Genomic DNA, 13,934 nt, shown 5'->3' with positions numbered 1-13,934 from the left:
GCAAGTTTCTGCCCAGAAATGACAACAAAGAATCCATGAGTGTAAATGTGTCACCCGCAAAGTTCACCACGAATGAGGGCGTAAAACAAAATGTGAGAACGACTTTCCAAGCACGTTCAAATCAAAAGTCGACGCTAAGGGAGATGCAAGGAAAAAAGTATCCCTTCTTGGATTCTGACGTTTCTGAAATTTTTGATGAATTGCTTGAGTTAAAGCTCATTGACTTGCCAGAGATGAAGCGACCCGATGAAGCTGGAAAAACTGATGACCCAAATTATTGCAAGTATCATAGACTTGTGAGTCATCCTCTTGAAAAATGTTTTGTCTTTAAGGATAGAGTGATGCGATTGGCTAACGAAAATAAAATTATCCTTGATGATGAGAAGGCTAGTTCTAACCATACCTCTATCACGTTTGGGTCACTGGATCCGGTCCAAATATATACCTCTGAAAAGCATGAAGAAGAGCCAGTAGACCAGGAAGTTGATATAGATGGTGATGAGGGTTGGATTCTTGTAACTAGGCGAAGACGCAACAAGTCAAGCTCACGAAAAGAATTATGTGAGCAACCGGTTGGAGGAAAAATGTTGAAGAAATCAGAGAAGCAAAAATCAATCAAGCGCCCCAAAAGGGCAAAGGTTGAAGTGCATCACTACCAAAAACCTCGACGTCTTGTGACTCTAGAGGAATTCTTGCCAAGCTCGTTCAACACAAAGTCTACTCAAGGCAATGTCGAGGCATCATGTTTCAATGTGTATAAAGAACAAACAATTATTCCTACTGTAAAAGAAGGAACAACGAGTGAATCCTTACCAAAAGTGTCTCCTGGGGAAGAAGAAAAAGAAACAAGGGAAATCTCAGAAATGATGTCTCTTTCATCTTCTGAAAAATCTATTGAACTTTCTTCCCAAGAAGCACATGTCTGTGATACTAAAATCACATTTACGGATAACGATCTTCTATTTGGTGAAACACTACACAATCGTCCTTTGTATATGGTGGGTCATGTGCTAGAGAAGAAGATAAATAGAATCTTAATAGATGAAGGATCTGGAGTCAACATTTTGCCTATCCACACATTGAAGGAACTTGGCATCACGACTGGGGAACTTAGTGAAAGTCGTCTGTTGATACAAGGATTTAATCAAGGTGGGCAGAGGTCCATAGGCTCTATTAAATTAGAGATCCACATGGGAGATTTGCGATCAAGCGCATGGATGCATGTGATTGACGCAAAGACATCATACAACATATTACTTGGCAGGCCTTGGGTACATGAGAATAGAATTGTCTCATCTTCTTACTATCAATGTTTGAAATATCTTGAAGGTGGAATCGAAAGAAAGATAGTTGCAGATGATAATCCTTTCACCGAAGTGGAGACACACTTTGCGGATGCGAAATTCTATATGAGAAGTTATGTTGTTAAAGGGGTCAAATCCAATGACGTCAAATCAATCAAGATTGATAATATCATAAGCAAAAGAATTGATGCAGCTATCGAAAAGGTGAAAATTGACACTAAAGACTCTTGTCCCATTCTTAATGAAGGGAAGATCCTGTCTTCAAAGAAGAAGCAGACTTCTAGGCTTTGCTATGTTCCAAAAGCGAAGAAAGAACAAGATCAACCATCTAACCTTGAAGAAAATGCATTAAGAGGGCTAACTCTTCCTATCAGACGGATTGATGCAATAAACTTGTCTTCTAAGTTGCCAGAAAAGTCAGTCGCTCAAGATCAAGTGCTAGATATGGCTCTCCCTACAAAGCGCACAAGAGAAGGTTTTGATCCCAATGCCTACAAGTTATTTGTGAAGGCAGGATACAACCCTAGCGAGCCATCAGCGCTAGGGAAACTCCCATCAGAAGATACAACTAGGAAAGCGCGTGAAGGCCTAGGTTATAGCCAACCGCCGCCAATTCGCATTTCCATAAGAAGGGCCAGTAATAATCATATAACTTTTGAAGATGACGTCACTGCTCCCAATAAAAGGCCTTCTGTCTTTGATCAACTTGGTGAAGCGACAACAAGAATTTCTGTGTTTGAGAGGTTAGGTCCTCTGAAGAAGAATAACAAGAACCTGAGAAGTTATTTAAAAGTTACAACGCCTGCTTCACATTTGATTCGAAAGGATTTCAGAAGTTTGATTCCTTCTAGGATGAGGCGACGAGTGGAACTTATGGTTTCCTGTAAAGAGGAACTCAAGGCAAAGGTTCATACTATGGTTTACACCAAAGAGAGCGAGGAAGATGAAGAAAGTGTAGGTTCCTCAAATCATGTTACAATCCAAAATGAGTACGATTCTTTGCCTCAAAAGAAGATTGTGGAAGAGGTAGAAGATATTGTCTCGTGTTGTCATATATCAGTCAATGAAAATGATCCTGTGGAAGAGGAAGATGCTAAAGATGCTCCACCAGAACTTGAAGAAGGAGTAAAGATCACAATAGATCCTTTGAAGGAAGTTAACCTTGGCACTGATGAAGATCCGAAGCCAACTTACTTGAGTGCGTTTCTAGAAATTGATGAAGAAGTCGCTTACATGAATATACTCAAAGAATATAGAGATGTATTCGCTTGGAGTTACAAAGAAATGCCTGGATTGAATCCTAGAGTAGCGGTCCATCAATTGGCAGTCAAAAATGGTTCTCGTCCAGTTAAACAAGCTCAAAGACGTTTTAGACCAGACTTGATTCCGTTGATAGAAAATGAAGTTAACAAACTCATTGAGGCAGGCTTTATTCGTGAGGTCAAATATCCTACATGGATTTCAAGTATTGTTCCTGTGAGGAAGAAGAATGGTCAAATTCGAGTTTGTGTTGACTTTAGAGATCTCAATAATGCATGCCCTAAAGATGAGTTTCCTCTTCCCATTCCAGAGTTGATGATTGATGCCACCACTGGTTATGAGGCAATGTCGTTCATGGATGGTTCTTCTGGATATAATCAAATCCGCATGTCACCAAAAGATGAAGAACTCACTGCATTTCGCACGCCAAAAGGTATTTATTGCTACAAAGTGATGCCATTTGGTTTAAAGAATGCTGGCGCCACATATCAAAGGGCTATGCAAAATATCTTTGACGACTTGCTCCATAAAAATGTTGAATGTTATGTTGATGATTTGGTAGTAAAGTCGAGGAAGAGGGGTGATCATTTGAAAGACTTAAGGATGGTGTTTGAGTTACTCCGAAGATATCAACTAAGGATGAATCCATTGAAATGTGCCTTCGGAGTTACTTCCGGCAAGTTCCTTGGCTTTATTGTGAGACATCGAGGAATTGAAATTGATCAAGCCAAAGTCGATGCAATATCAAAGATGCCTGAACCTCGAGATATTCATGAGTTAAAAAGTCTCCAAGGAAAGTTAGCCTACTTGAGAAGGTTCATCTCAAATCTAGCGGGGAGATGTCAACCATTCAGTCATCTCATGAAGAAAGGTGCTCCTTTTAATTGGGACCAAACATGTAGCGAAGCCTTTAAAAGTATCAAATCGTATCTAGCGAAACCTCCGGTTTTGGCAGCCCCTATACCTGGAAAACCATTGATACTCTACATTGCAGCACAAGAAAGGTCTGTAGGAGCCCTGTTAGCTCAAGAGAATAGTGAAGGCAAAGAAAATGCTCTTTATTACTTAAGTAGAACGATGACGCCAAATGAGCTAAATTATTCGCCAATTGAAAAGTTATGCTTGGCACTGGTCTTCTCAATTCAAAAGATGAAGCATTATTTTCAAGCTCATGTTGTCCGCCTTATTTCTAGAGCAAATCCCATCAAGTTTGTTATGTCAAAACCTGTCCTTAGTGACCGACTAGCAAGATGGTACCTCCAATTCCAACAATTTGAGATTGTGTACATCCCTCAAAAATCCGTGAAGGGACAAGCACTAGCGGATTTCTTAGCAGACCATCCTATACCAAATGATTGGGAGTTAACTGATGAGTTTCCTGATGAAGATGCGATGTTAATTGAAGTTCAACCTCCTTGGAAAATGTACTTTGACGGGGCTGCACATCGCGGCGGAGCTGGTGCTGGTGTGGTGTTCATCACTTCACAAGAAGAGATTCTACCATTCTCTTTTACTCTAAAACAATGTTGCTCCAATAATGTCGCTGAATATCAAGCACTGATACTTGGACTTGAAATGGCCGTTGACATGAAACAATTACATTTACAGGTCTTTGGTGACTCTCAATTGGTGATTAATCAACTCTTAGGAAGTTATGAGGTAAAAAAGCCTGAATTGCGACCTTATCATGATTATGCTCAAAAGTTGATAAGATGGCTTGGGGATGTAACCCTTCAACATGTGCGTCGAACAGAGAATAAGAAAGCTGATGCATTGGCTACTCTAGCTTCAACGCTAACCCTTCCTGATCAAACGCAAGTAACTGTCTGTCAAAAATGGATAGTACCACCGTCAAATGAGGAAGAATATATTGAAAATAAGCTTGATCATATCGTCGCCATTGTTGAAGCTGCGAAGGAAGATTGGAGACAACCCATCATTGACTACCTATGTTATGGGATACTTCCAGAAAATCCAAGAAGAAGAACTGACATACGTCGTCGTGCACCTCGTTTCCTTTACTACAAGGATACATTATATAGAAGATCATTTGAGGGTATGTTATTACGATGTTTGGGAGAGGAAGAAGCGATTCAAGCTCTGCAAGAAGCACACTCAGGAGTATGTGGATCACATCAATCTGGACCAAAACTTCATTTTCACATAAAGAGGATGGGGTATTACTGGCCAACCATGGTGAAAGATTGCTTATATTATGCTAGAAAATGTGATGCTTGTCAATTTCATGCGAATTTCATTCATCAGCCACCCGAAGTATTGCACCCAACCATCGCATCTTGGCCATTTGACGCTTGGGGACTGGATATTGTAGGACCATTACCAAAGTCTTCTGGTGGACACTTGTACATCTTGGCTGCAACTGATTACTTTTCAAAATGGGCTGAAGCTGTCGCTCTTAAAGAGGTGAAGAAAGAGAATGTTGCAAATTTTATCCGAGTAAATATTATCTATCGCTTTGGCATCCCTCGCTATATAATAACAGACAATGGCAAACCATTTGATAACAAGTTAATGAACAAGATTTGTGATCTTTTTGACTTTAAGCAGCGTAAATCTTCTATGTACCATGCTGCCGCTAATGGTCTTGCTGAAGCATTCAATAAGACTCTATGCAACCTGCTCAAGAAAGTTGTCTCCAAATCCAAACGGGATTGGCATGAAAGAATGGAAGAAGCTTTGTGGGCATATAGGACAACATATCGCACACCAACTCAAGCAACACCATATTCACTTGCTTTTGGAGTTGAAGCAGTCCTGCCACTCGAGCGTCAAATACCCTCCTTAAGACTTGCTATTCAAGAAGGGCTCACTGAGGAAGAAAATGCTCGATTGCGTCTTGCTGAGTTAGAAGCACTTGATGAAAAGAGGTTAGAAGCCCAACAAAACCTTGAATGTTATCAAGCTCGTCTATCTCGTGCTTTTAATAAGAAGGTTCGCTTGAGGTGCTTTCAAGTTGGAGATCAAGTTCTCGCGGTAAGAAGACCAATCATTACTTCGCACAAGTCTGGGGGCAAATTTACCTCAAAGTGGGATGGACCATATGTCGTACAAGAAGCATATTCAAATGGTGCTTACAAGCTTGTTGATGCTGATGGCTTAAGGATCGGTCCTATTAATGCCAAATTTCTAAAGAGATACTATCCTTGAAGGAAGATGATGCTCCTTAAGGTACGAGCCTAAACTGCATGTCACTCCTGGCCCGCAAGAGTATAAACTGTGTACGGCACAACCACAAAAAAAAAATAAAAAATCACTCAAATCCCCAGAACTACGTTGTGACTTGATCCTCTTTATTGAGGTACGTAGGCGCTTAGAACCATATTCTAATTTCAGTTGCATGAGTGTCAAAAAAATGTTCCCACTTGATCTATTGCATAAAAGTCAAAGCGATATATATTTTATTTTTATCTTTTGTCTCATCAAACTTAAGACTTGCACGAAGTATTGATGGGTCTATGGAAGGGGCAAACCCTTACAAAATATGAATCTCTTATTAGTACGGTGGAAGTCTTTAAATTAGATCAAGTATGAAAATTGGAGTCTTTATATTCTTCAAGTTTATTATTTGAAGTATCCAAATTCTCTAAGTATACAGGTTGAAGTATTCAAATACTCTAAGTATGAAGGTGAGACTTCAAGTATATAAGTAGAAGTCTCCAAATGCATATGCAATTGAATTCCATGCCTAAAGGTGCACGAGATTTGTCCCTTTGCACCTTAAGCTAGCTTTGTTGCGGATTATCCCTCAATAGATCATTGAATTTCTATGTTTTAAGGTGGACAAACTTGTCCCTTTGCACCTTAATCTAACTTTGTTGCGATCTTATCCTTCAACGAATCTTTAAATTTCTATGCCTTAAGGTGGAAAAACTTGTCCCTTTGCAGCTTAAGCTAGAGTTCCGACGGATTTATCTTTAAAAGGATCTTTAAATTTCCATGCCTTAAGGTGGACAATATTTGTCCCTTTGCACCTTAAACTGGTCTTTTCACGGGTTATCCTGTCTCAAGCTGGTTAAGCATTCAGGACCTTGTAACACCTTGAGTTTATCTTCAAGGCGGGAACGTTACACGGTATCCTATTAAAGCTTCAAGTTGGTTAAACATTCGGAACCTTGTAACACCTTGAGATTATTTTCAAGGGGGGAGCGTTACACGGTATCCTATTAAGCTTCAAGTTGGTCAAGCTTATCCTTCAACGAATCTTTAAATTTCCATGCCTTAAGGTGGACAATATTTGTCCCTTTGCACCTTAAACTGGTCTTTTCACGGGTTATCCTGTCTCAAGCTGGTTAAGCATTCAGGACCTTGTAACACCTTGAGGTTATCTTCAAGGCGGGAGCGTTACATGGTATCCTATTATATCTTCAAGGCGGGAGCGTCACATGGTATCCTATTAAAACTTCAAGTTGGTCAAGCATTCGGGACCTTGTAACACCTTGAGGTTATCTTCAAGGCGGGAGCGTTACATGGTATCCTATTAAAGCTTCAAGTTGGTCAAGCATTCGGGACCTTGTAACACCTTGAGGTTATCTTCAAGGTGGGAGCGTTACACGGTATTCTAGTAAAGCTTCATGGTCAAACATTCAGGACCTTGTAACACCTTGAGGTTATCTTCAAGGCGGGAGCGTTACATGGTATCCTATTAAAGCTTCAAGTTGGTTAAGCGTTCGGGACTTTGTAACACCTTGAGGTTATCTTCAAGGCGGGAGCGTTAAACGGTATTTTAGTAAAGCTTCATGGTTAAGCATTCGGGACCTGGTAACACCTTGAGGTTATCTTCAAGGAGGGAGTGTTACACGGTATTTTAGTAAAGCTTCATGGTTAAGCATTCGGGACCTTGTAACACCTTGAGGTTATCTTCAAGGCGGGAGCGTTACATTGTATCCTATTAAAACTTCAAGTTGGTTAAGCATTCGGGACCTTGTAACACCTTGGGGTTATCTTCAAGGCGGGAGCGTTACACGGTATTTTAGTAAAGCTTCATGGTTAAGCATTCGGGACCTTGTAACACCTTGAGGTTATCTTCAAGGCGGGAGCGTTACACGGTATTCTAGTAAAAGCTTCAAGTTGGTTAAGCACTCGGGACCTCGTAAAACCTTGAGGTTATTTTCAAGGCGGGAGCATTACACGGTATTCTAGTAAAGCATCAAGTTGGTTAATTCCTTTTGCACCTCTACAAAAAAAAAAAGGAAATACAAGTGAAGGAGAGATATTTACCTGTCAAGATGTTTGAGACTCGAAAGGTATTAAATCTTGAATCTTGGATGTGTTGTAGACCTCTATGTCTAGATTAGGAATCACCAAGTGGATTGTGATTTCGCTGTTCCAACGTCAAGACACGAGATTTTTATTAAGTCACACAAATCTGAAAATTTTTAGTATGGCAGAATTTAGAGCTAACTTCAAAAAATTATATAAAAAGATTCTGAAGGTATTAAATTTTGAATTTCGGGTATGATGAAGATCTAAAAGTCTAGTTTCTGAAAAATCAAACGATTCATGATTTTGATTTTTCTACAATGAGATATGAATTTTCTACGATGAACATGTCAGGCTGTAAAAAAAAAAGTGACGAATTTTTAGCATGACAGAATCTAGAGCTAACTTCAAAAAATTATCTAAAAAGATTCTGAAGGTATTAAATTTTGAATTTTGGATATGTTGGAGATCTAAAAGTCTAGTTTCTGAAAAATCAAACGGTTCATGATTTCGATTTTTCTACAATGAGATATAAATTTTCTACGACGAACATGTCAAGCTGTAAAAAAGTGACGAAAATAAATAAAAAAAAGAAGGAAAATTACCTTGAGTATGCCCTTTTCGTCGTAGGCTCACAATATGTAATTGAAGGTAAAATTATGGAGACAATGTATCTATTTATAGATGTCATGTGGTGGGATAGAATCCTTCTCCTAGTTCATTACAATTTCTTTTTGGCTTGGACAATAAAACATAATATGAATATGAAATTGAGTAGGATTACATTCCTAGTTCAATTACAATTTCTTTTTGGCTTGGGCAATAAAACATATATATGAATATGAAATTGAGTAGGATTACAATTGTTAATTCAATTATAATTCATTTTTAACTAAGGTGAATTTAGTAACCAGTTAATGCTTCAAGCCTAGTCTCTAAAAGATAAAATATCTCGACAAGAGTTGAAGCAGGGGGCATTTGTAATCATTTAAAATTTATTAAATATAAATTTATAAAATGATTCGGATTATATTGAATTCATAAATATATTAATCCAAATAAATATTGTGGATTGATATAATTGAGTTAAATATTTAAGTCCAATAAATATGGATTTAATTAAAGTCTAAATTAATTGATTTGGGCTACATTGGATAAACCCAATTTGTTAAACCCAATCTCATCTCATTCTATAGCCCATCTTGGCGCCACATGTGCAGATGATGTGGCATGCCAAGTCAAATAAGAAAACCAATAGAATCATGACATGTGTCAAAGATGACAAGCCCGCTCCATAAAGCCCAAATGCCATGTCACTTTAATCTGATTGGCTGAATGGAATCCTATTCCAATCGCAACTCCTCTATTCTAAAACTATAAATAGGGGTCCTCATAATTCAGAAAAGACAGAAAATTCTAAACAAGAAGCTAGAGAAACTCTGTGGTACAAACGCCATTTAATTCTCTACAAAGCTACAAGTTTAAGAATTCAAGCATTCAAGTTCAAGAACGATCAAGATCAAGACCACTGAATTCAAGAACAAGCTCGAAGCCCTTGAGTTCAAATAAAAGTCAAGATCAAGATAAAGTTCAAGTTCAAGTTCATCGTAGATTCAAGAACAAGCTTTAAAGCCCTTGAATTTATATTTGAAAAGGCGAATTCAGAGGAATTATAGAGATTGTAACACTCGCACTTGAAATAATAAAACGATTGTTGCTATAATTTTCCGTTCTTGATTATTGTTTTCTCGACGCAAATTTTATTGTCTACAGAGAGTGCAATATGAAAAAAGGTAAATTTTTTTTAAAAAATAAAAGATTAATCCTTCAACTCTATCTTTTTATGTACCAATTAATAAACACATAATACTAATTTTATGTTTGTTTTTTATTTCTATATATAATCTCTTCTACTACAATTTTACTTTTTAAAAATTGCCGTTCGTTCGTTAGTTATTGTAAAAAATTCAAATTGACGGATGATCATTGAACTTTTTTTTTTTTTTTTAAAAATAACAATTTCTTTTTGAGAATTTCTCTATATTTTAGTGTGAAAAATAATCTATGAAAATGCGTCGATTTTCTTTCTTAAGAAAACTAATGACAACCCAACGAAGTCTATCGAGTTTCAACATTTTTTAATCAGTGTTATTAATTGGCAATGAATATGAGTTTTTTTACTCGTATTTAGTTGAACGAAAAATTAGAAAGCTGGTATTCAAACAAAACTTTATTATGATAAATGAAATAAAATACAAAGTCTTTCACACATGATTAAATAAAATACTATTGCTTAACCTAATGGTTAATAGTCTATCCAACAAATACTATTCCCTATTAAGGAGAAGTCTTTCCAAGAATGTATCAAAGTGTTTCCATGAAGGCCCTCCAATATCAGTTGCTTCTGCTGCTTTCTTCTTCCACTCCAACGCCTTGTCTTTCAACTCCTTACCTTTTTCACCTTCTAACATATCCTTAATAATTGCTTCGATTTCTTGACGCTTGACATCTTTATTGACCTCAACACCTATTCCCCACTCTACACAAGCATATCTACAGTTTGTTTGCTGCTCAGCAAAGAATGGCCAGCAAATTATAGGAACTCCTGAACTTATGCTTTCCATCGTAGAGTTCCATCCACAATGTGTTAAAAATACGCCAATAGACGGGTGTGAAAGAATTTGATCTTGTGGGCACCAGCTTGCTAATAATCCTCTGTCTTTAATCTCTTGAAGAAACACATCAGGCAATACAGCTGAATTACCCATCACTATGTCAGGCCTAACGATCCACAAGAATGGGTGTTTGCTATTTGCAAGTCCCCACGCAAATTCTTTTAGGTGATTGTCTGACATCAATGTGACACATCCATAATTCACAAATACTACCGAACTTGGTTCCTGTTTATTCAGCCACTCAAGACATTGGAATTCTTCTTTCCATAAACTTGGCCTAAATGAGCTCAATTCATTTTCTGGGATGGCTTTTTCCATCAAGGAAAGTGGACCTGTAACATAAATATTTGGGTATCTCGCTTCAATCGCTTCCAGGACTTGGCGTTCCAATTCAGTGAATGTGTTGATGATCATCGCAGAAGATTTCAAGCAATTTTGTGCTTCATCCCTTAAGTAGTTTAACAAAATATCATGTGGATCAGTAGTCATGATAAAGCTTGGCAAGTCTTTGAACCTAATGTTTCTCATTCCTGGAATTCCATCAACAACTCTATCCAGTGTACCATCCTCCATAAAACTGTAATCTGTTTCACAAATAGATTTTCATATATGTGTGAAAATATTGAGTTCAAATCTAATAATAATCTCTAGACCCTGGTCTTTATTGTTTCAATTTTTTTGCTAGTTTTGAATCTATACAGAGTTTCACAAAGTATAAAGGTTGATACACCCCTCAATCCATATATACCTTGAAATTGGGTCACATAATGACTCACGCATATCCATGATATTATAAAAATGACAATATTAATAATAAATTATATTTTTATTTGTGATTCTTTATTTGATCTTTTTTCATACATAATTATATTTATTATTATTATATAAATTTCTTATTCTTTTTTAATCTTCTCTTTCATTCTTTACTGTAAAAAATTAGAGAAATTTTTTTTTAAAAAAATGTGTGAATGAAAAATGAAAACTAATTTTTGCAGGTATATTGTAATTAATTAGCTGTAAAAAAAAATGGAGGCATATATTAAGACAAATAAATTGAAATGAGGAATTATGAACCTTTAAATGGGATAATGCCTCTTTTTGTTAGTTCATCCAATTGAAGGTATCCCATATAACCACAAGCTGAGGCTGTCCGAAATTGGACATCAAGGATGCCAAAGTCATGAGCAGCCTTATTAGCAAAGCTCATCACACCATCTGATATTACACAAGAAATTGGTGGATGAAACAAGCTTCGATAATAATTCCCGAAAAGGAGTGAAGCAGTTTTTTCTTATGGAGTCACATAAGGAAGCAGGATCTTGAGTTGCATCGCGATCTGAAGGTGGCAACCCTTCCGGGATAGTTTCAAATTGGAAATCCTGGAAGCCCTTCACAAAGTCAGGACCTTGGGATCGGATTAGACGTCTATGGTTATATTCAGTGTTGACAAATGTAACATAGAAACCTCTTGAGTGCAATATTTTGGCTAATTTCATGAATGGTATCACATGACCTTGTGCAGGAAATGGTACACACACTGCATGACCCTTCTTCTCCATGTTTTGTTTCTTTTCACTTGTGGACTCAAATTATCCATTTTTATACTCCAACTAGGGGGTGTTTAGGATAAAAATCAACACTCTTTTCCTTTCAAAAGAGTGATGTAGTTTGACATAGGCAGAGTTTATTTTAGAATTTTGTGATTATAAATTAAAATTTATATTAATGTATAAAATATTTTAGTCTTGTGATTTTAAATGTGCACGTAATGTTACAAAAAATGGAGATATGTCATTCTTTTTTAAATAAACTAAAAAGGAAATGAAGTCATTCTTTTTGAAACGGATAGAATAATATTTTACTGAAATAAATTTAGACACCTCCTTTCGGGTTTAGTTCTATCGGACCTCTTTCGTGGTTTACAATAATATACTTTCCTTCGTTGTTTTGATTTTTTTTTCTGTAACTATTCTTTAAACCTATTTAGTACTAAATATAAATAATGAATATTATCACTACCATAGAATTTATTATTAATTCAAATCAATTTCTACTTCATCGTTTATATTCATCAAATTCATTATTTTTATCAATATTTTTACTAACAAATGACTCAAAGTAATAATGTTAGTTTGTGTTCTCAGTCATATGAATGAGAAATGCATGTTCAACGTGAGAAGATTGTATGTTTATTAAAAACTAGTACACCACAATATATGTTTATTTATTTTTAATTGAATTAAAACTTGATTAATAAATATTTTATTTTTATGAATAACTTTGTAATAATGTATTGTGCGATTTTATAAATTTGTGCTTGGTAAGATTGCATAAAGAATTGAGAAAATTTTAATAGATTTACAACTTATGGAATTGTTATGTTTAACAGAAAACATACAACACAAAAAATTTAAATTATATATCTAAACAAAACTTTAACTTATCTCATAATTTCATATCATGATTTCGTTATATCATATGGTAAATGGGCCCTTTCTTCTAATTAATTAATTATTTCAAAATATCTTACTTAAATATTCTTAATAGAGGCATTTGAATGCAATCCTTTCCTCGTCAATTTCATTGCTCACTGGAGATACAACTCATTTATTTTATCTATATCAGTAAGGTTCAAAGAATAGCTATGAGAAAATTAAAATAAGGCTGATAAGCGTAATATTATAAATCACAAAAAAGTTAGTGTCATAGAATCAAACCTGAAGACAGGTTTCTAAAATTATTCATATTTTATTTGATTTTGATTTTTTTTAAAAAAAAATTGAAACAAATAATCTAACTCACAAATTACACATATATTTTATTTTTTATAATTGTATATACAAAATATGTTATTCTTTATGATTCAATAATTTAAATATCTTTATATTTTCATCAATTTATTTATTTATTTATGAAAAAAAAAATCAAGAGGTGCACATTTATCTTTGTAGATTTCATATATATAGGTGCTTATGAATTTTTTTGGTTGGATTAGAAATAGCACTGTCTCTACCTTGTTTAGGCCAATAGTGGTGAATTTTGATGTTTCATTTTATAGTAAATTCAGTGATTAGAAATTTTATAAGGCTAGTTGTTTTTATTATTTTTCTTTCTGAATAATCATTTATTGTCTTTTTTTAAAGAAAAATTAAATGGATTATTTATTTTATTTTTGCGTATAATTAATAATTGAATTAAAATTGATAAATCTATATTATATTTGATTTAATTTAATTTTAATAGTTTAAAAATCAATTAAATTTATATTGTTTTAACTTTGATCAATAGCAACCCAAACTGAATCGTGAATATCCCCAACTCTAACGTTGACACTGTTTCATTTCATCATGCTCTTAGACTTGTATAATCTTTGTTCATCTTTTGTTTTGCTTCTTATGCCAACCATTTATATGACTATTCCAAAAAATATTCGAAACATTTCCAGCTAGCCTTGAGACTGTTAATATCTTTGTTT

General features: G+C 35.4%; 1 protein-coding gene across 1 annotated transcript; it reads right to left on the bottom strand.

The window, feature by feature from the left end:
- Window positions 1-9,999: 9,999 nt before the first annotated feature.
- On the bottom strand, window positions 10,000-12,110 carry LOC107013804 (linamarin synthase 1-like). The gene is given in 3 exon segments (XM_027915323.1): window positions 10,000-11,043; window positions 11,534-11,700; window positions 11,702-12,110. Coding segments are annotated over 3 exon segments (1,416 nt in total). The 5' UTR covers window positions 12,019-12,110; the 3' UTR covers window positions 10,000-10,111.
- Window positions 12,111-13,934: the final 1,824 nt, after the last annotated feature.

Source organism: Solanum pennellii, chromosome 3 (assembly GCF_001406875.1).
Source record: "Solanum pennellii chromosome 3, SPENNV200".
Lineage (NCBI taxonomy): Eukaryota > Viridiplantae > Streptophyta > Magnoliopsida > Solanales > Solanaceae > Solanum > Solanum pennellii.
The sequence above is the reverse complement of the archived record's forward strand: the minus strand, read 5'-3'. Positions and strand labels throughout refer to the sequence as shown.